Source organism: Aethalodelphis obliquidens, unplaced genomic scaffold (assembly GCF_003676395.1).
Source record: "Aethalodelphis obliquidens isolate GAN/ISIS:26980383/991018 unplaced genomic scaffold, ASM367639v1 scaffold1, whole genome shotgun sequence".
NCBI classification, from domain to species: Eukaryota; Metazoa; Chordata; class Mammalia; order Artiodactyla; family Delphinidae; genus Aethalodelphis; species Aethalodelphis obliquidens.
Genome location: NW_020837945.1, coordinates 80898974 through 80920649, shown reverse-complemented (window position 1 = coordinate 80920649; position 21676 = coordinate 80898974). Strand labels below are relative to the sequence as shown.

Genomic DNA, 21676 nt, shown 5'->3' with positions numbered 1-21676 from the left:
CCACTTACATAAACCTCAGTGCACCAGGTGCCGGGGGAGGATGTGAGGGATGTGACTGGGAAGCATGGCTGGGGGTTGAGTGGGGAGTGATGCAAGAATCAGCATCCTGCGTGAAGCTCATGCTAGGGCTGCCCCAGCAGAACAGGTGTTCATAGATGCCCCAGGTAATCGGACTCATGCCGGAAGTGGCTGAGCTTAGGCAAGACTCAGGGCTGAGACTACCACCAAGAGGGTTGAGATGGAGTGAATCACTGGACTCTCTCATTTTCTCAGAACACACAGTCCACATTCATGCCTCCCTGCCTTTGCATGTGCTCTTCCCTTTGCCTGGAAGGCCCTTGTTTGCTTAGGTCTGCCCCTTCTTCTGTGGTTCCCATCCCAGCAGATCAACCATCCTCACGGTGCTGAGGCTAGAAACATGGATGTCATTCTAGATTTCCCCTTCACACACCTATTTCTATATGCTGTCCCACATCCATTTACACATCAATTTCTATATGCTATCCCCTTAATAGCTCTCCAAGCAATCTCTCCTCTCCATCCCGTGGTGATGGCTGAGTTCTCGTACGGTATGATTCCTTCCCACTGCTATTGCTGCAGCAGCCTCCTCTCTGCCTTCTCAGCCTCCAGTGTGTTCTCCACACTTCTACCCCGGCAGGAAATCCTTGAACCATGAGCCTGATCACACTAGTCCACTGCTTTCCCTTCTGCCATGGCTCCCACCACCCCTTAGCACGCAGCGAAGCCCTTCCTGGCTCTGCCTTTCTCTCTAGCCTCATCCTTCTCATGTCCTGCCTCCCACTCGACACGTCAACCTTGCTGAAGTGCTTTCAGGGCCTTAAACCACAAGCTCTCTGCTGCTCAGCACAGAGCCCTCCCTGGTTGCCCTAGTCTGGACCTGGTGCCTCTCCAGAGTGTTTCTTTAGTACCAGGGGCGATCTCATCACACTGTCTTGTAACTGACTACTTGTTTGTTCCCCAAATGCCCTGTAACCTCCCTGGGGGGTGTTCCCCAAATGTCCTGTAACCTCCCTGGGGGAACTATATCTCATTCATCATAGTATCTCCACACATATTTACTGAAGGCCAAGGTGCCGTGTTAGGTGTTCTGGCTCTAATAGCAGGCAAAAAAGCCATGGCTCCGGCTCTCATGGTACCTACAGTTGAGAGGGAGAGACAGCTATTAACAAGGTCTTCATAGAAATGATGCATAATTTCAGATTCATACTGGGAAGGAAAGGAGTGTGGTCCTGTAATGAGTTATCAGGGAAGGCTTCCCTGAGGAAGCCACACTTTGGCTGAAATCTGAAGTAGAAGCGGACCAAGCAAAGGCCAGGGGAGCAGAACAGACAGGCCCTGTGGTAGAGGGACACTGGTGCCTTCAAGGGTCTGAGAGAGGGACTGGGTGTCTGGGTCTAGAGGGAGAGGATGGCGGTAGGAAATGAGGCTGGGTGGGCAGCTGCTAGACCACTTAGGGCCTGTGGAGCATCTGAGGAGCTTTTACCTTTATCTAAGAATCCTGGGAAGCCACTGATGTGCTCTGCACACATCACAACCCCACTGACATTCAGGAATGACCACTCTGGCTGTAGCAGGACAGCACATCAGAGAGGGGACCGAAATGGGGCGGCGAAGAGCACAGAACAAGGGCTTCAGCCTCTCTCTCTTGAATGAATGAAAACTGTGCAGTTACTCCTTTTACCCTTGTTTTTTAATCTTTGGGCCACTAACCTGTGAAAAAGCAGATCACCTCACATGACCTTTCTGTTCTGGGGAGCGTATATCACCTGTGTCCTCTGCAGCTGAATTTTATAAAACTTATCAGCAAAGCCTACTTTCTCCTTCCGGATGGAGAGGGACCCGTGCGAGCAGCTCCAGGTACTGCAGCCATCCACCGCCTGCTGATCAGCTTCTCCTTCCTCGGCTCCCAGAGGACGCCTCCCTCCTCCCACAAACAACTCCAGAGCCCGAGGTGACAGGAGAGCGTGGGTGGCTGCTTGGCAGGGCTGTGTCCATGGAAACCAAAGTGCCTGTGGGGGAGTAGATGTGGCAGGTGTGCGGGGTGCCGGTCCCCCTCCTCCAGGTGGTCTGCTTACGACCCCTGGGGGCCCAGGCTTCTCCACCCTGTTCAGGGTCTATCCTGGCCCATCCTTGACTCCTTCCTTTCCCTCATCTCCCACATGAAGTCTGTCAGCAAAGATTGCAGGCTCCACCTTCAAAAGATATCTGACTCCTTCTCGCCACCTCCTCTGTCACTACTGTGGTCCATGGCACAGTCCCCCTCCTTGGATTACTGCAGGAGCCTCCTAACTGGTCTGCCAGCTTCCACCCTTTTCTGTTTCTGTAATCTGTTGTGTCCCTGCTTTGCTTAAAACCATCCAGCATCTTGGGACCTTCCCAGTACGAAAGCCACATTCCGTATAATGTCCTACATGTCCTAGTGACTTGGCCCTGCATTATCTCTGCTTTATCCCCTGCCACTCTACCCTCACGCACTACACCCCAGGCACGCTCTGTAGCCTTCCCACTGCCTTTGGCAGCCTGGCCTGCTCCTACCTCAGGGCCTTTGTATTTGCTGTTCCTTCCACCCTCAGGTATCCGCAAGGCTCACCCTCCTCCAGGTCTCCATGCAAATGTCAACTGCTCCTCAAGGCCTTCGGAACCACCTGGTCTTAGATTGCAACCCCACTCCCTCCGCCGAGCTCCCTTTCCCCCTTTTCTGCTGTTTTTTTTATCACCTTCCAACACACTGTATGTTTCACTTATTTGTTTATTGCCTGTCTCTTCCCTCTAGAAAGGAAACTCCGTGAGGGTAGGATATTTGTCCTCTGTTCACTGCTGCCTCACCAGTGCCTTGAGGGGCGCTGGGCATCTGGAGGTGCACAGCTAGGATTTGGGGAATGAAGGACGAAAAGACCAAAGCGGCGCAGGCCTTATCGCTCTGGGACATCTCGGACTTTGATGACCGCCCTCCCCAGCAATACCCCTGGCTGCTTTCCTAGGCTTATGTCCCATGTCCCAGTGTTCATCTGGGTGCTCCAGGGTTAGATCTTGAATATACCTTGTCCGAGAATTTCAGAATCATTCTCCATCATTTACTGGTGGTGCTGTGTCCAAGGACCCACAGATCCAGGCAGAGCTGGACTAGACCCAGGCCTCCTGATACCCAGCCTGTGCCCTCCCTACCCTCCCTATAGCCTTTTGGATCTCGGCCTACTGGACGCAGCCCACCGTGGCACTTCTTTGCTTGCATTCATCTGTGCTTTCTAGGTGTGCTTTCTGGGCTCCAGCTGCGGATGTTCATCTCAAGGTGTCTTGCCCCGGGCTATGCATCAATGCTTAGTTCTTTGGCCTTTATCCAGCACCCTGGACCTGCCTGGAGTCCCAGCCCTGCTCCTCTTCCCCGCAACCCGCCATCTGGCCTGTCCTGCAACTGCCTAAACCCCGGCCATGACAGCTATTTATGAAGCAAGGCCTGAAACTAAGCTGTTACATCTGTACCAGTGGGAATCCTTCCATTATCTTCTTTTATTCTTTTTTCCACCCAAAGTAGATATTTAGGCAAGCACTGGTCTAAGAGTAGAAACAAGGATGAACAAAACATGGCTCCGTTTCTCCTTCTTGTTGATTGCCTTCCTCTGACTTTAAATATATTTAGGATAAGTCAACTGCAAAGGCCCTTCCAGCCATTCTTACCAATGCAATCCAAAATCCAGCCAACTGTCCCATCTCCTCCGCAGGCCAAGACACGGAAGTCTGGAGTATCACGGAAAAAGTTGAGTCTGGAAGTAGAAAGGCCAAAACGGTTTTGTTTACAGGCTGACCTTTGACACTCCTTGAGTCAGAGTCCCCCGCCCGCTCCCTTCCCTGGGAGTATGTTATGACCTTGATTCCTTTGGGGGTTGAAAGGGTCACTTAATGTTATGAAACCAGAACTTAACTAAGCAATGCCATTGAGTATGAATCCCATGGAGCCGTCTTTGTATAAGGAGATGCTGACTCGACATTCAACACAGAAAATGGTTTTCTAGAAATTCTCTACGATTTAGGCAGAGGAGTCCATAGTTTGCTTATTTCGACACTGATACAACTAACCCCCAGCATTCTGACTCCTCTCCGGCTCTCTCACCTGCTCTGTCCTCACGACCTCCCCTTTAAGTCAGATGCACTGAGCTGGCTGCATCCTCACCCCACCCAGACCTAAGTGGAGGGAGCACCATCTCCCCTCGGGGGTCTTAACCCTCTAGAGCAGGGCTCTTAACCTGAAGTGCATATCTAAGGGGTCTGGGAGCAGAAGCCAGAGGGCCACGAACTGGAAGAAAATGTTACACTCTAACTTCCCTAAAGCTCTAAGTGAACTTTAGCATTTCCTTCAATTATGTATGTAGGCCACAAATCACAGAGGTATTAACAATACCTGTGACTCTGTGAAGCGGCCGAAATCACAGGTATGTCGATGTTTTACTACAGCTGTGGCAGACATTTTATATCACTTCTGCTCATCGCTGCTTTTAATTTACAATAGCTACTAGACCTGTCTCTGGAACTTGGTATATAATGTCTTAGTAAATCACATATATTCTCCTATCACAAATTTGTTTTTAAACCTTTTGATAACTGTTCTTTTCCATATAATGAGTTTCCCTGTTACTCCTACATATTTCATTGTATACATTAAAAAATATTATCTTAATGTTAAGAAGTGGTCCGTAGACTTCATCAGACTGCCAAATAGGTTCCTGGCGCAAAAAAGGTGAAGAACCTCCGCTTTAGCACAGACATGACCTGTGGAGGCCTTGAGGTGGGGCTTGAGAAGCTGAAGCTCAGTATTTCCTCTTTGCCCTGCACAGTGATCTGAGAAGATCCCTTCTGAGTCACCAGTGTATGCGTGGGCAAATTAACATCCCCTTCCCTCTCTTTCTCTTGCAGAATTCTGCTCTCCTGGTATGAAGTGGGTTCTGAATGGAGGCTCACTTCAGCTAGACAGCCTGTCTGATTACAGGCTGACATGTACAGCACGGAGAGATACTCAGGGCACAGTGGCTCTAGAAGTAGCCACCAGGCTTGTCATCCTGGGCAAAACCAATTGAGAATAGATGCAGTTAAGTGAGTACTGTCTGTATTCAAGTATTAAAATGCCCTAAAAGAGAGCCGGCTGGTAAAGGTATTTGTGGGCTGCCGCTCAGTCACAAGTCACAATGGAGCAGTAATTGGCAACCATGGTGACCGTGATGGTACGCGCAGCCGTACGGGTGGGCTCTATTTTGAAGTCAGTTTTACAGGTAAGTCACGGCAGAGGTGCTGAATCTACATTCGTGTTTCTTTCCCCTTTAGTGGGTCTTGCACCAACGTTGCCTTAATAATAGCTTTGTGTCAAACCAAAGACAGGGACAGAGTTCCTTTTTAGAGTCCTTACTCCAGCCCCTATTAAGGTCTTGCTGAGCCCAAAGTAGAAATGCAGGTTCAGATGTTGGGCAAAGCAGCTGTGTGTTGGAAAGCCCAGCCTAGCAGGTGCCAAGTCTGAGGACCTGGCACTGAGATAGCTTTGGGCTGGCTGGCAGATGTCTCTAGTGCACTGTCTCTGGCTGGTAAGAAGGTACCAGTCTTTGGGTACCTTCCAGCCCTAATGCTGGAGGGGCCTCTGATTACAGGGCTCATCATGTCCGCCACCAGCACAAGGACCAGCTCCTCCCGTAGACCTTGCGTTGCGCTGCAGAGGGGCTGCCTTGTCTCCTCTCATTGTTCCCCGTCTCCCTGACACTTTGCTGATGAGCAGGGAAATGGCCAATAGGCAAATGACAGGAGGAGAAGGGCCAGGGGGAGCTTAACAACGTCTAACTTGGATGATTCAGGAAAAAAGTGATTTCATTGAACAACCAATTGTCTTGATCCTTAAAGGCCCCCACAACAGAACATGCAGTGGAACTCTAAGTCAGCTGTACAGATTTCTGAAACACACACAGACAGTGGTAAGAAAACTCTTTCCTTCTCCCTGATAATTCAGTATGAAGATACCAGCTAATACGGCCTTGCAAATAAGTTAAAGTAATCTACCAGCCCGCCCTTCTTGTCAAGCCAACAAATGACATATGCAATTTCTCCCTCTTACAAAATCAACAACTTTTTCTGGGATAAAGTACAGGAGGCTACTTCCCAGAGTTAGCCATAACGGGTGATCCTGAGTATCTCCAGGAGGAAGTAAGAGTAGATATGAGGAAAAGAGAAAAGGAGTGAAATGGCAGGAAGGACAAGTCCACCGATGAAAGAGACAAAAAAAAAACGTGACCCCAAAAGCTATCTTCTTTAGAGATCTAAGGGCGTGGGGGAGAAATAAGAAGTAAAGATCATATCTCCATACCCTGGAGTAGGCCCCCCATTGTCCAGGTTGAAAACTTGTTTGGGGTTGAGCAGATAGTGGAATTTCCGAAGAATTCTATGGAAAAAAAAAGAGAGAGAGAGAGAGAGAGAGAGACCAAGACAGAGAAGGGGAATGTCATTGTGAGAAGTCACAGGAGGGCAAGTACCTCTGCAGCCCATTGATGGTGGGAAAGTGGGTGCATTTATACCCAAGAGGGGAGAAGAGTGCATGCAGGCCCTGCAGACCCTGAAGTCCCAGGTCTGGCTGGCCTCACCCATGCCCTCACCCCATTTCAAGGTCTTCCCCACCATCCAGCACTCCAGTCTCCAACCCCAGGAGTAGCACCCCTTGCACAGAGGACAGGACAGAGCAACCCGGAGAACAGAATTTCCATTCTCCTAAAGACTTCTCCTTCATGGAGACCTTCTCCCAAATGTTCCGTATGTTCTAGGTAGGATGATTCTGCTCTTTGTGGGCTAGACAAAGGCACCAAGGGACCCTCTAAGGAAAGGTCCCCCAAATCCTGGGATCAGGAGGACACGCAGGACGTGGGGTTGGGGCAGAGGAGGGCTGGGGGCAGTGACCACATCTAGGCTTGGTTTCAAGGCTCCAGCTTGAGGCTAATCAGGTCAGTTCAGGAGGGGTGCTCCGCCCCTAGGACTGGGGTGGGGACTCTCATAATTCTTGCTTAAACCCTGCTTATTATTTTTTAAAACCTGGATTCCAGATCACCCTGCCCCAGAGCTGAACACTGGGAGGCAGAGCTGCTCTGCTCCTTGCCACCCCTCCCCTCCCCTTCTCCTGGGGCTTCCCACTGACTGGGCGTTTCCTTCACTGATGAGACGGGTGCCCTGCTTTCTCAAGGGTGGGATAGGCCAGGAGGTCTCAACCAGGTGCCTCTGCCACGTCTCTTAAATCAAGAAAAGACTTGCAAGGCTGGGAAGTTAACGGACGTCTCAGAACTTGGTCTGATTCTGGGAACCATAATAATGGCCCACGTGACAGGCCCTAGGCTAGCACTGTGTCTATTTTAATGTTCACGACACCCCTGTGGGAGGAGAAACGATTATTACCTCCGTTTTACAGGGAGGAAACCAAGGCACAAGGACATTAAGTCCCTTGGACCAGGTCATCAAGCGGTCTGTGGTAGGGTTGGGATTGGACCACAGGTCTGCCATGTCCACAGCCCCCTTGGTTACAGTTGGCCTAGCCTCTCCATCTCGAAAAAGAAGAGAACATACCTTTCTCCTTGTCTCCCTCCACTCTTGGGGTTCACCAAAACCAGCAGAGGGTGGGTACCCGGGGTGGGGATGATCTTATACTTAAAAGGCAAAAGAAAAAGAAATTAGCTCTGTTTCAGCCAATAGGAAGAATGCGATGAGAGTGGATGCTAAGGCAGCTGCTGGGAGAGAAGCAGCTCCAGGCACGGAGGAGAGGAGGTCAGGAGGCAGTAAGGTGCTGGTCCACTGGCTGAGTTTTCTGAGGGATGAAACAGCTGAGTGTCTCCAGCCTAATGGCCTTTAAGTAGTGTTAATGGTGACAAGCGTTTGAAGTTGGGATCAGAGATGGGGCAATGGCATTACAACTTCAAATTACTCACAATGGTGTGGCATTGTGCCCACAGCACGAGATTAGATTTTGTGAGGGATACAACTGATCATGATCTTAAAAGTCAGGGCCATCCGGCCTACACCTAAATAAAGTAACAGCCATGGAGTTAACTATACTTCCACCCCAGTACCTTCCATATCCACATTTCCAGCCCCCATTTTCCTCCTGAGCTCTGGTTCCACATTTCTCACTGTCCAGGGGGTACATTCAGCCAGATGTCTCACCAGAACACGGTCCAAACCTGACCTATCTTCTTTCCCCACAAAACTGGCCCTCTCTCCTGGCTACTGTTATTACTCATCCAGGCATACAGGGAAGACCCTGTCCTGCCAATTCTTTCCCTGGAATGTCTCTTTATCTCCAGCAGCTGCCACAGTGCCCACACTGCTCGGGCCTTGCCCACCTCAGGGGAAGTCCTGTATGCTGCCCCCATGCAGTTCCTTCCCAGGACATCACTAGTCATACCACTCCTGCTCAGAAACCTTTAAAGACATCTCGTTACCCAGAGGATAAAATCCAGATCTCCTAAGCTGGCATGCAAGGCATTTAAGTGCAGCCCCAATCTACTGTTCTCTCTTAATTACTCTAACCTTCACTGCAGTTCCAGCCAAGCCTGGCTCGTACCTTCTAGAGAGTTAATTCCCATCCTTTGGGGCTGCTCACACTGGTTTCTTCTCCTCCTGAAATGCCCACTTCCTTCTTTGCAACCTCTTAAAAAAGAACTCCTCACTCTCAGGGCCCGATTCAAGAGCTACTTCCTCTATGAAGTTTTCCTTGATCATTGCAACGAAAGCTATTGCACTTGAAGCATATATTGGTTTGGCCAAAAAGTTCGTTCGGGATTTTCCATAAGGTCTTATGAAAAACCAGAACCAACTTTTTGGCCAACCCAATAATATCTTCTGGGTTTCTTTTGTTATCATTTATTTGTATATGTCTTTATTTTTTATTTTCTCAGGTAAATATCACAAACATCAAATGGATTTTAATGCCTCAGGAGCAGGGCGTGTGTGTGTATAACCTTTCTACCAAGGGCCCCACTGCACCAGATACAAGAGTGGGTACTCGATAAATACCTGTATCTTCAGCAGAAGGACACACCGGTAGAGATGCAGCTTTGCTCCATATTCACTATCTAATGCCTACTTTTCCAGATTGCACGCTAAAAATTCACCAAACACAGGGCCATATTGTTTGAAACGGACAGCAGCATCCTTTATAAATTTTAGGAATTTTCTCATCTGCCAAGGGTGATTATTTGTGTGAAACCCAGAAGCATCTTGGAGCTTAAGGAGTAATTCTTTATCTCTGGGGGTGATATCCAAAATGTTTAACAACCTGTACAGCATGGGCACTGCCCAATCAGAACAGATGCAGGATAACCAGATAGATGCCAGCTGTAAACAACTGACATACCTGCGCCGTGTGTGCGTGTGTGTGTGTGTGTGCGTGTGTGTGTGCACGCGCGCGCGTGTGTGCTCCATCTGACTTTCTCCCTTTCAAGGTGTCTAGAGCTTTCCCACATTAAGCACCATTGCTTATGTTTTACACTCATCTACATGTTCTCATTGAATCTAGGAGCATCTATGGGAGGTGGGCAGTGCAGGGATTGCTACGCCCCCCCTTTCAAACAAGGAAACTTAAGGTTCAGAGGCAGAGGAGAAGGCCCCAGTGTGCTATTTCCTTTTCTGGTACTTGTTCTACCTCACCAGGCTGCCTTTCCTGCATTCCCTGGAACTTTGTGAAAGGCACAAAGAGAAGTTCATCGGTGGATCCAGCTAAAAACATGAGTTCTGAAATATACGTTTAAGGATGAAGAAGAACTTTTGGATCTAGTTAACTCTGTTCTGGCAGATCACGTTCTGCAGACAGCTTGGCAGTCCTGGAAAACCTAACTGTCTATCTTTAAGCCACATTCTTGTTATTATTCAGGGAGTATGCATAATGAAGTTTTATGCATTGTGTTCCTAAAAAGGTGATAAAGCCAGTTCGGCCAGCCACGGGATCAACCAACCTCCCTTCGCACCACTTGCCTACAGTGTGGTTGTCAAAGGTAACCCCAGAGGCTGGAAATACAGTGTCCTGTGTGATATAATCAATCAGATAAGAAAGCAGACGTTGAGATGTGTTTCTCTAGAAGCCAAATCCTGTTCTCCCCTCCACAGCCTTGGACCAGCTTAGAACGAGTGAGTAGATTTGGGGCTCGCCGAGGTACCTGCGTTACAAGTTCGTCCTTGGCTGACACGCTACCGTCAGACTTCCCATCTTGCCTGTCCTATAAAAGAGAGGAAAGACAAGCATCTTTTGAAAAACAAAATGCCTATTACAAAAAAGGAAATCAGAAGAAAAACAAATGGTTAATATAAAGGAAGAGAATAGAAAACCAATATAGTGTAGGGAGGAGTTTTTCAAAGTGGGACTTTGGACGTAAAAAAAGAAATGTTCCCTTTGGGTTTCTCAAGGACTCTCCAGGCAGTTGTCATCACTTGCCCTGACTTTAACTTCGAGACACTGGAAGGGACACAGTGTTTCAGAGGAAACACTGAAATGGGCAGAAATCTACTTTGTTGATTTAGAAGCCTGAGCTCTGAGAAGCAAGGTTTCAGGTCTGGTTTCTCTGTTAAGCACTACCTAAATGATGTAATCCTAAGTCATATGTCCTATTTTGTTTGTTTGTTTTTTCAATGTTTATTATTCATTTCATTGAGGTTTAATGTCACATATAGTAAAATGCTCAAATTTAAATCTACAGTTCTGTGAATTTCTGCATACGTATATGCCCTCGTAACTACTGCCTCTTCCGGCGTAATTCTGTTGTGACTCCTGACACCTTATTGGTTTTGCCTGGCTTTTGAATTTCATATCAATGGAATCATAGACCATATCTTTTCTGAGTCTAGGTTCTTTTGTTCAGCATTATATTTTGGGGATTATCCATATTTTTGCATCTAAGCATGGTTGTTTTCCATTGCAATGCAGTATTCCATTATACTAATCTGCCTCAACTTATTTACCTATTCTCTTGTCAGTGGTCATTTAGCTTGCTTCCAGTGCCTGACTGTTATGAATAAAGTTGATAGGAACATTCCCGGACATGTCTTCTGGTGGAATAAAGGCTCGTATTTCTCACGGGAGGGCAATTATTGAGTCATAGTTTGTGTATTTCCAACTTAGTAGATACTGCCAAATAGTTTTTAAAGTGGTGGGTTTTTTTCTTTAGTTTTTAATAAGAAAGAAGATGGTCAAGTCCAGGGTGAGATGTGAGGAATCAGTGGAACTCAGCAGCATCTTTAACATGGAAGGAGGACAGTTAAGGTGTTTGGTGCCTGGCTTGAAAGAGGGGTCTTCAACACAGGAGACAGAGAAAGTTTCAGATGGGGATAAATAGAGTTTACGTTTGCATCTTTCATTTCCAAGAAGGGCTGTGACACCCAAATGGAAATCTTCAAGGCAGAGGGAGGTCCATGTTTGGACACAGGAGACAGGGTGACAGGGACAAGGGAGGCCTGGGAAGCCTAGCTGTGCACAGGTGTTCACTGAGGTTCCATATATGTGATCTGCCTGCAAGGTGCTTAGAATGAATGCACTTTCCTTGCTGGGCCATTTCAGAGCATTCTGGGTGGCCAGCGGTTGGAATCATTTTAGTCAGGGAAGTTTTCCCGGACAATCTGACTGTGCAGCACTGACCTCTTTTAAACTTGGGCTGAAAACACAAATCCTAAGAGTTGCTGAGGGAGCCCTCGGAGGGGTGTGACTGTCTGAATGCTGCCTGCATCTGAAACATGAGCTGGGGTTGCAGGGGAGCCAGAGCCCCATCGGGGTGGCAGCACTTACCCGGGTGATGGGGCATATTGACGTGGGCAGCAAAATATGGTCTCTGAGCTCCCCACCGTCACACAAAGTTGACAATTCACATTTGCGGTGAAACTGGAGGAAAAAATGAAGATGAGAGTTAAGTGAAAGTGATCAAGGAAATGTCAAGTGTGAGGGTTCAGAAATTTACTAGGGAGGCAGGTTGCTTAGTGCTCCTCTAAATCCTGATGCACTGCTGGCTTTCACAGTAAAGTAGAGAGAGAAAGAGTGTGTGTGTGGTGTGTAGTGTGTACCGGTGTCTGTGGTGTGTAGTGTGTACCGGTGTCTGTGGTGTGTAGTGTGTACCGGTGTCTGTGCTTGGTTATGGGTGCCAAGTCTGCTGTGGGCAGAGAAAGGAGACCAAGTGCTGCCCATGGCAGCTGGAGCAAAACGGTCCCGAGCAGGCCTGTGGCCTGTCCGTATAGCACCCCCACGTGGATTCCAGAGCCCCCATGGGACATTTGCTCCCTAGGCTCTGAGACACTGGAAGGAAGGAGATCCTGTTGAACAAACCCATGAGAGGCTGGAGATGAACCCCATGACTCAACCTCTGCATTTTAAGAGTTCTGCAGTCTGACACGTCCTTTCTGAGGCTGATACCCAGTCAAGGGGACAAGACACGGCACTGAGTCTGCTTTGGAAGGCAGGTCAGGCAGCTCCAGGTGTCCAAGGAGGAAGTGGACATTTGTCATGGATGATGGCAGTGGGCACAGGCCTCTTGTCCAGGCAGTGGGGTTGCTGTCAGGAGTATGCCTTCCTCTGATGCAGGTGACTGAGTATCTAATTCCTCTCCCACTCTGTCAGTGCCCCCGGCCCAGACAACACCCAGGTGAAGGAAGTTAATGGTCCAGCCTGCTATTCACAGCTGCCTGGCCACAGAGAGAGCAGACTGGTCAGCTTCTTCTTAAGCAGCCCTGGGGGGTGCCCTCCCTCTGGGCATCTTGGTGATTTACTGGAGGCAGTTAGACTTAGGGCACTGAACAGGGGCTCTAGGCTCCCTCTCTAGCCTTGCCCACGTAGCTCTGCTCGTGCCCTCTGGCAGGATGCTTGAGCAAAAAACCACACTGAAAAGCAGCAGGACTGCCCTGGGCGCCAACCCACCGTCATCCAGCACCACAGGCAGTGCCGCGCAGTGACACTCTGGTAGCAGTTGATACTTTTGTGGCACTGGTCACACTTGACAGAGGAATTCCCTTCCACCCACGCATGCTGCATCCCCTGCAGGAGGGAAGCGAAGGATACCAGGGAAGGCTGCAGAAACACATCCCAGGGCCCTGGGCCCTGGGCCTGCAGAGAAGGGTCTGGGAGGAGCGCAGGGAGCGGGGAGGCCAGAGAGGGTTGGTTCCTGTTTAGTGGGTGCACTTCTGGATGCCAGGCTGCTTTGCTGAACTGCACCAGTGTGGTCACTCCCTACCTAACCTCTATCATGCTAATCGAGGTGGATGGAAAGCCACTTTGCCTGCTCTTTGAACAGTCACCCCCCCTGGCAGTCAAGCCTCTGAGCATCTCGTCTTGCAGTTCATCTGTGTGTCACCGGAACTCTTTGCAAAGGGATGTATTTGTGTGTGCCCTTTTCTGGAAGGCAGTGGGGTGCAGGGAAACGCAGCAGGGCTTGGGCTACAGACAAAACTGGTTGGAGTCATTGATCTTCCACTTTGCAGCGGGGTGACCTTTGGCCAGTTCCTGGACCTCTCTGAGTCTCAGGTCCTTCATCTGCAGAAATTGGCATCAAATGCCCCACCTCTGGGTTTTCTGGGAGGATTCAACGAGACAGCACATTTGGAAGGGCCTTCCTGGCACAGTCCTGGCCCTTGGGGGGGTGCCCCTGATGGGGAATCCCTTCCCCCTCTGTCTTCTATGGGTCGGTGCCTCTCAGCCTTAGCAGCCCCTCAGGAACACCTGGCCGGCATCTAGAAGTCCTAATGCCCAGCCCTCACTCCAGACAAAATAAATTAGAGTCTCTGGGGATGAGACCCATCATTAGTATGTTTTAGAGCACACTGAGTGATTATCACATGCAACCAAGGTTGAGAAGCACTCAGGAAGGAAGTTAGAGAGAAAGCCCCAAGGGATTAGTGTGGGTCATCAGCCAGCAGCTTTCACATCTGTTTCCTGGAGAGCGTGTTGTACCTGCCTCTTGGCCAGGACATGCCCCTGAAGCAGCCCAGGAACTTGGGAAGCAGGTGTGAATGCATGTGTACGTGTGTGACTATAAATGCAAAGCGACCCATGACACCAAATTCTGGGGGTCTGAGCCCTCAGTTAAGTCCCCCGGGAATTCTATAGAACTCCTCAAAAAATTTTTCACCAGGGTATCCTGAATAGCGGAAGGGGTGGATATGGACTCTGGGGGAACGTGGGGACATAGCCTGAAGTGCCAACTGCAAGCACAATATTAAAAACACATGGAATATCTGCATGACACCATCCACGTCTGTATTAGGTAAAAGTTTTAAATTACTTATCAGTTAAGTTACTGTGTCCTCCTTCCAAAAGATTTTTGGTAAAACTGTTGCTCTAGAAGACGTGTCACATGTACTTTGTAGTTTCTCCTTCTGCCATTCACCCCTGAGGGTATAAAGAACTCAGTTTGCTAATCAATTTGTCATCTACATGGTCACAATGAATTTGTTCTGAAATTATTATTATTTTTACTTTACAGAGAAAAAATATGAGGCTGCAGAGAGGTTAAGTAACTGGTCCTAGGTTCCAAGGTAAGTGGCCAAGCAGGGACTCATGGCCAGGTCTCCTGACTCCAAGTCCACGGTAGTCTCCCAACACCACGTTACCTTCTCCATCCTCTTCCAGGATCAGAAGAGACGGTTAAAGACTTAGGTTGCCTCTGGAGACTCAGAAGGTCGTGAATGTGCCCTGCTGGGCCCTCAGAGGTCTCCCTCTGTTCCAAGTGTGGCAATGGCAGGAGTGCAGGCTTAGGGCCTGAGCCCAGGAGGTGCACCATATGTCCTGGTGAAAGGCATGGACATGGAACGGTGTGTGTATGGGTGTGGTACGGAAGGAGTAGACAAGAGGCCACGTGGCGTCTCACAGGCATGCATGCGTGTCCCTGGAGGTGCCCTTCTCTCTCGGAGTCCTACTGGGTAAGGGCTGGATACCACTCCCACCTGCTAACCATCTCCTGACTCAGATTCCTCAATGGGGTTTTCCCTCTGCAGGAACTCGGAGTGCCTTTCCCCTGCTAATTTGAAGAACAGTCTATTTCCAGACTCAGTGAATGGTACCAGCCAATGGCCACCTTAGAAACCTGGTAGCCATTTCCAACCTCTCTCCCTCTCTCATCCCCTACATGATTGTCACCAGGTCCTTGTGGTAGGACCTTCCAAATTATCTCTCAGACTCTCCCTTTATGTCTTCTACCTTAGCCAGTGGGACAGCCAAAACACTCAACAACCGGCATTGCTGGGGGACACTCACTCAGCACAGACACAGCCATCACTGTGCTACTGCAGACATAGCAGAGCATAGTGGGTGAGTGCAGACGCCACCCCAGTCAGGCCCTAGGGCAGCATTAACTCTTGCCTGAACTGTTGGAAAAATTTTTTTCACCCCCTCTGATCTGATCTCTCTCTGGCACCATGGTCAGAGCAATTAACCTAATCTGCAAACCCAAACACCTCCTCATGTACTCAAAGCTCTTCAACGGCCCCTTAGCTACAAATGAAACCCCTTCCCAAGTCCTCAGCTGGCCTCACAAGACCTGGATCTCACCAGTTCTGCAGCACATCTCCCGCCGCTTCCTTCTAAGCATCCTCTATCCCAGTCACACGGAACCAAGTACAGATCCGATAATAAGCCGCGTCTCCACGCCTTCACACTTGAGGCTTCTCCAGCCTGGGGTGCCTTGTCCTCCTGGATTCCTTATGAAATCCCGCTGATTTGGGTTCAAGACACAACTCAAATGCCATCTTTCTGGTGAAACCTTTCCTGTCCGCCACCCTTGGTGCCTCAACTGTATGTCTCACACAGCCCTATCGCTACTGCACAGCTCGCTACTTTGCGCTTCGCTTACATGCCTGTCTCCTCCCACTAGACTGCACAGTCCTCCAGGCTGAGGACCACCTTTTAACCTGCATACCCCCTGGCACAGGATCTGGCACACGGTGGGCACCAGGCAGATGCTAAATGGATTGATGGATGGCCAAGACGGTTTAAGGGTGGTCCTCAAGGCAGAGAAGGGACTGTACAAAGCTCCCAAAGCCCCTTCCTGCCCAGGAATCTGTGGAGATGGACATGTTGCCTGGGACACAGCATGCAGGAGAAGAAGGCAATAGGTATCACCAACCTCTCCTCCCCTTTTGGTTTTTGAGTTCGTTTTGATACACCCAGGAATGTTTTTGGATACACAGCGTTCATGGACAGTGTATTTACAGTCTGAAAATAAAAATAAGAAAAGTGACGGTGAGTGACCACGTAGGGAAGGTCAGCCATCCCCCTGCCCCCCACCCCAGCTGAGGCCCGTGCCTCCCTCTGCGTGGCCAGTCAGGGGCAGGGGACATATGGAGCTGGCCTTGCCTAATGGCAATTCAAGTCTCCAGTTGTTCACTGAGAAGAGTCCATGACTATCTCCCAGACATGCTCCTGCACCCTCCCCCCTGCCACACTGCCTTCCACCGCGGGTGGTGAACGCAGCAGGAAGACATCCCCAGAAAGGTGCTTTCCGCTTAAGGGGAGTGAGGAGTCATCCTGGCTATGCCAATGCCACAGTACTGAATGTCAGGATGTTGGGGCGTGGATAGCAAGGCCGGGGTCTTCCTAACTCTGGAGACAGGAAGGCCTGAGCCTGAACTCTGCCTCTGCCCTTTGTAACTACCCACACAATCTAGGGTAAGTTCCTTCACCGCTCTGAAATTCAGGGTTTTCTAAAAAATGGGAAGAAGATTGCTTTCTCTTTGCAGCATCACATAATTTGTATAAAGCACCACGTGTGCAGGTCAGAACAGCTATTCCACAAATGACTGCTGTTGTTACTGTTTACTACTGTGCCAACAGGCCTAGAACGTACTAGGAATGAGGCTGGGCCTATGAAAAGTGGGTGAGAGCTGGATTTGAAATAGGTGCTGGAAAGACAGGGGGGCCCCTACTTTTGCCTGCTGATGCTTGCTCTTGGTAGACACTGGGCCCAGCTCTGCTACGATGACTTTTGTGGCTGAGGTTGCCTGCTGCCTGGCTCCTGTGTGCATGGCAGATAAAACATTTTGGTGACCCGCTCCGTACCCGACGGCCCTTGCTGCCGCAGCAGCTCCCCAGTCCCTGGAGGGTTCAGGCTGAGTGCTTGCTGTCTGCATCCTGAGGTGGGGGGCAGGATTCTGCACCCACGCAGCCTGGGCCCTACAAAGCCTTCTTGCTGCAGCCCCTCCCTTCTCTTCCTGCTCTGCAAACCCACCCTCTTTCCTACATGACCCCTTCTTTCTTCCTTCTCCTCCATCTCTTTCTTCTGTCCTCCTTTCCAGTCTCCCTCCTTTCTTTTCCATGTGTGTTTTTTTCTCCTCTCCAATCTGACTTTACTAAATAGATTATAAAGTCAAACAAATGGATAATTTTAATTCCATTGTATATATGAATATAGTTGCTTATTAATTAAAAAAAAAACAAACAGGTTCTTCTGACCAACCAAAACATTCACTAGCAAAACTCAATTGAAATTACTATGAGATGCTTTTTAACTACATTTGAACCTTAACTTTTTCTAGGCAGTCAGTGGCCTATGACGAGACTCTAATAGGATAATATTTGTCCCTTTGACTTGGGTAGAACAAAAATAGAACATGGAAGTTTTGCTTTATTTTCTGCTGTTGGAATAATATGGCAAATCCCTCAAGCTAGGAAGCAGAGATGCCTAAACTTTTCTGGGAATGGCTCAATCATGTATAGAGCAAGACAGTTCCTGGGAAAAGGGGTTTGAAGGAAGTTTACTCACAAATGCAGCACAGGCCTTGCTTCCGAGCGCCCATCAGCATGACATGGCAGAAGTTGCAGTAGGTTGGTTTCTTGAAATGCTTCATGGTCCAGGCGTGCCTCCCATCCCCCTTGGAGCCCTGCGGGGACAGCAAGGGAATGAGATGCAGGCAGCCCCACTGTTTATAAAAAGAGTCTCTTCTCATATTTGGAAAACAAATTTATTTTGTTATTCACAAATTTATTTTGTTATTCACTTATTTTACTGTTGTAAAGATTATTTTAATAGAAATGCAAATCAAAACAAAATTCTTTATGTGTATTTTCTAAAATAAGCAAATATTAAAAATTAGGGCCATCTGAGTAGAGTATGTGGTGGGGGGAGTGGAAATCAGAACAATCTTTCTTTCTTTCTTTCTTTCTTTCTTTCTTTCAATCATCTATTAGTCATCTATTACCTATCAATCATCTATTATCTATAACGATCTATCATCTATCTATCACCCATCTATCTATCCTTTAAATGTTTACAACCTTCAACTTATAAACTTCCTTTCTTGGATTCTATCCTAAAGAAATCATTTTTGAAAGATAGATGAGCATTTTTGTGCTCTGTCAGATGTTTAACCCAGCATTATTTAAATTAACTGAAAATATCCTAAAGGCCTCAAAATGACCAAAAGGTTTGTGGTACATCTGTATGATTTAATGTTAAGTGGCCATCAAAATCATATTTATAAGAACACTGAATGGTTTGGGAATGTGCTCATGATACTAAGTTCTAAGGGAAAAAAACAGAATGCAAATTTGATGATATATTATGATCTCCGTTTTATACAATGATATGTTGTACGGGAAAAAACGTCACCAAACTGTTAACAGAGGTTAGCTATAGCTAGCAGCACTATGGATTTATTTTATTCTCTAATTTCTACTTTCTTCTGTATTTTCCAAATTTTCTACAGTGAGGAGGTACTAGTTTTATAATCAGAAAAAATTAGCTTAGTAAAAACAATGTACTCCTCTCATCACCTTTCTGTGCACAGATAAAACAGCAAAGAGACAGAGACAGAAAGAGGGTTAAGCCATTTCCCCCTGACTTGGCTTGGGAGCAAATTCATTCTATCTACCAGATAAGCCAAGCCTCACGTAATCACACACCTTCCTTGGACACCAAAGCTCCCACCTTCTAGCCCCTGGGAGCATAGGCTTGCTGGAGACTGTGGCTTCAGGAGCATCCCTCCAGGTATGGTGTCCTTGACCTTTTGTCATAGGCTCCATCAAAAGAGTAACACTCAAAAAAAAAAAAAGAGTAACACTCTTGGGCTGTTGTTAAGGGTAGTAAAAAGTACTGTAAGGTGGTAAGGATTGAGAGTCAGGTACATGGAGTCCAAAGTGCTGGATTGAAACCCACTTCTTACTTCTGTGTCCCTCTGGTTTGGGTTGGTCATAGTGGCCAGACCCATTCCTGTGCTCAGCTCTTCTGCTAACGGTCTCTAGAGGAGCCCACATGCTTTTTCAAATGCTGGTCTCCTCCTGGGGCCAGGATACGTTATTTTCTTCTTACCACCTCAAAACCCTGCTTCTTCCAAAACCTGAGTCTTACAGAATTAAAGCCTTTTTATCTAATGGCTTCTACTTTAGTAAATGGGTTCAGTAACTGATTAAATGACCCACTTAAATATCTATTCATTCACTCCTTTGACAAACATTGACCTCAAGGGATTTTTGTAAAAATCAAGTGAAATACTATAAGTGAGGACCCTAATCCAGTGCCCGACACATTGAAAATGAAAACATTTATTAAGTTCCTACTCCGTGCTAGGCAGTAGGGGACACAAAAATAAGTAGAGTGCTTTCCTACGTGTAAGGAGGTAGATTTAGACCTGTTCTAGAAATGAAGAAGCAAAGACTCATAGAAGTTACATAAATAGCCCAAGACCACACAAATAATAAGTGACCAAGCTGAGCCCGTAGTCACACTGGGGGCTCTTGCTGGCCTCGGAGCCCATGCTCCTTCCATGCCTCTCCTGTACCTCCACAGACCAGGGTTTTCCTTCATGGACAGAAGGGAAATTACAGCACTCTTAGCAGACCCAGCTCCTTCTTCATCCAGCCCAAGGGATGGTGATTTGACCTGAAATACCTTTATTGGCAAAATCAATTAGTATCTGAGCAAGGGAGAGTCAGCTATTTTCATAGATACAGGGTAAGAAGCAAAGGGACCCTGACTTGGGATAAAGTAACATTTCTGCTTGGGTTATAGCACCATCATGTGGCTCCTTTATTTCTGCACGTTGGCGGCTGCAGGGCGTAGGAGTAACGTTCCTTATGCACGCCAGGTTTTGGGTTGAGACTGCAGTTCCCTTGGGAGACAGACTGTTTCTCATACATGCCATTCAGAGATCCCCAGACTTTTCAGTGGCCACATGTGGGTTTTGAAAAAAGCCAAACAAGCAAGGTGGCTTTTAAGACATCGAGGAACGCTTTCCCTAGAACCCCAACTATTAATGTGAAAACATACAATTTAGTGCCTATTTTCAAATAAATGCATAAAATTTCAATTAATAAAAACCAAATGCACATTTGTTTTTTGTTTGCATTATTCCTGACGTAAAGTATGGTTTTAATACAAGGCTGATTTGGCATCAGGGGGAGACACTGGGGAGAATGCTGAAGAAATAATGCCTCTCCCTCTTCCAGCCATAAAACAGTGGATCCCCTCCAAGCAAAGAGTTGGTGGCACTTTGGACTCAACAAGTCCAAAATAGGAAACAGAACTAGAAATTGGTTCCTTGTGATTAAAATGTCCCATCTCTATTTCCATGTTTCAGAGAAAAAACAGGTGCATTAGACAGCACTCAGGCAGAACTTTCACTTTGATTCAGCTATAATCTTGAGCCTTGATAGCAGAAAGTATACCTAACCTATCTGAGCACCCCCAGGTCCCAGCTCACGTGGGTTCATGCACACAGTAGGTTCTTGGTAAGAAATCACTGCATGAGAAGTCTGCTGTCACTGAATATGGAAGATGGCTTCTGGTACTAACTAGGTGTGTGTCCATGGGCAAGCGCCTTTACCTCTCTGGTCCTTGGTATGAAAAAGGAAGGGGACAGACCAGGGAGCACCAAGATCTCTTCCAGCTCTGACCTTCTAGGGTTATAAGGAAAAAGGAGATCCTGGTTCATTGATTTCTATTTAGCACTTGGAAAGAGCTGGACACGCTATGAGATAATTGCAGGATTCTTAGTCCTTGAGCGTTGGAGATGAGGGCTCAGCTTTAGTCCTGAATTGCAGAACTGTCAGATGGACACAGCACAGGCAACAACATCAGCTAGAGGCTAACCCAAATGAACCTGCTGTTCTGTCCCTATCTTTGACATTTCAGTAATCTTGAAGAGGTATTGTCTTACAACCCGTGTGACTGTACCGGTAAACGCTAATGTCACCATTTGTACTTTTAGTTCTAATCTTCCCTACCTCATGTATGGAAGCTACTTTCATGGTAAATAAGCAGACCAGGTCAGATGCCAGTGATTTCACATTAAGCCTCTACACGTATTCCCTACTCTGATCAAAACTGGGAGGTTTCTCTAAAACACCCTGAATTTTCTTTCATGTGGGTCTTTGATCAAGCTACAAACTCTCTCTTCTACCAGCCAAATCATACCCATCCTCCAGAGCCAGATCAAATATCCTAGGTCTTTATCTTTATCTCAAGAATGGGATATCAAAATCCCACACATCCTTCAGAGCCAGGGCAAACACCCTCCAAAGTTTCTTCCACTGGTCTCACTCCTAAGTGTGAGATGTTCGAAAGTGCAGGTTCTTTGGAGTCAAGTACAAATAAATGCTGGCTATTCTTTTTCCTCTTCGGACTCAGAATCTCAGTTTTCCATCTGTTTAAATGGGTAAAAAAAAATCTACTTTATCTGGTTGTTC

General features: G+C 47.7%; 1 protein-coding gene across 9 annotated transcripts in view; it reads right to left on the bottom strand.

Moving 5' to 3' along the window:
- DGKG (diacylglycerol kinase gamma) overlaps positions 1 to 21676 on the bottom strand; it is a 207551-nt gene that overhangs the window by 105602 nt on the left and 80273 nt on the right. For 7 of the 9 annotated variants that reach the window (XR_003433362.1, XM_027109494.1, XM_027109516.1 and 4 more), the window contains 7 exons: positions 17757 to 17874; positions 16122 to 16210; positions 11804 to 11896; positions 10185 to 10244; positions 7600 to 7679; positions 6359 to 6433; positions 3697 to 3782 (listed from right to left, as the gene is read on the bottom strand). Coding sequence is in view for 8 of the 9 variants with exons in the window: in XM_027109494.1 (XP_026965295.1) it covers positions 3697 to 3782; positions 6359 to 6433; positions 7600 to 7679; positions 10185 to 10244; positions 11804 to 11896; positions 16122 to 16210; positions 17757 to 17874 (601 nt within the window). In the remaining variant the exon portion in view is untranslated. Of the gene's footprint in view, positions 1 to 3696; positions 3783 to 6358; positions 6434 to 7599; positions 7680 to 10184; positions 10245 to 11803; positions 11897 to 16121; positions 16211 to 17756; positions 17875 to 18895; positions 18999 to 21676 lie in introns of those variants that run through there. The other 2 variants (XM_027109561.1, XM_027109508.1) reach the window with 2 other exon arrangements.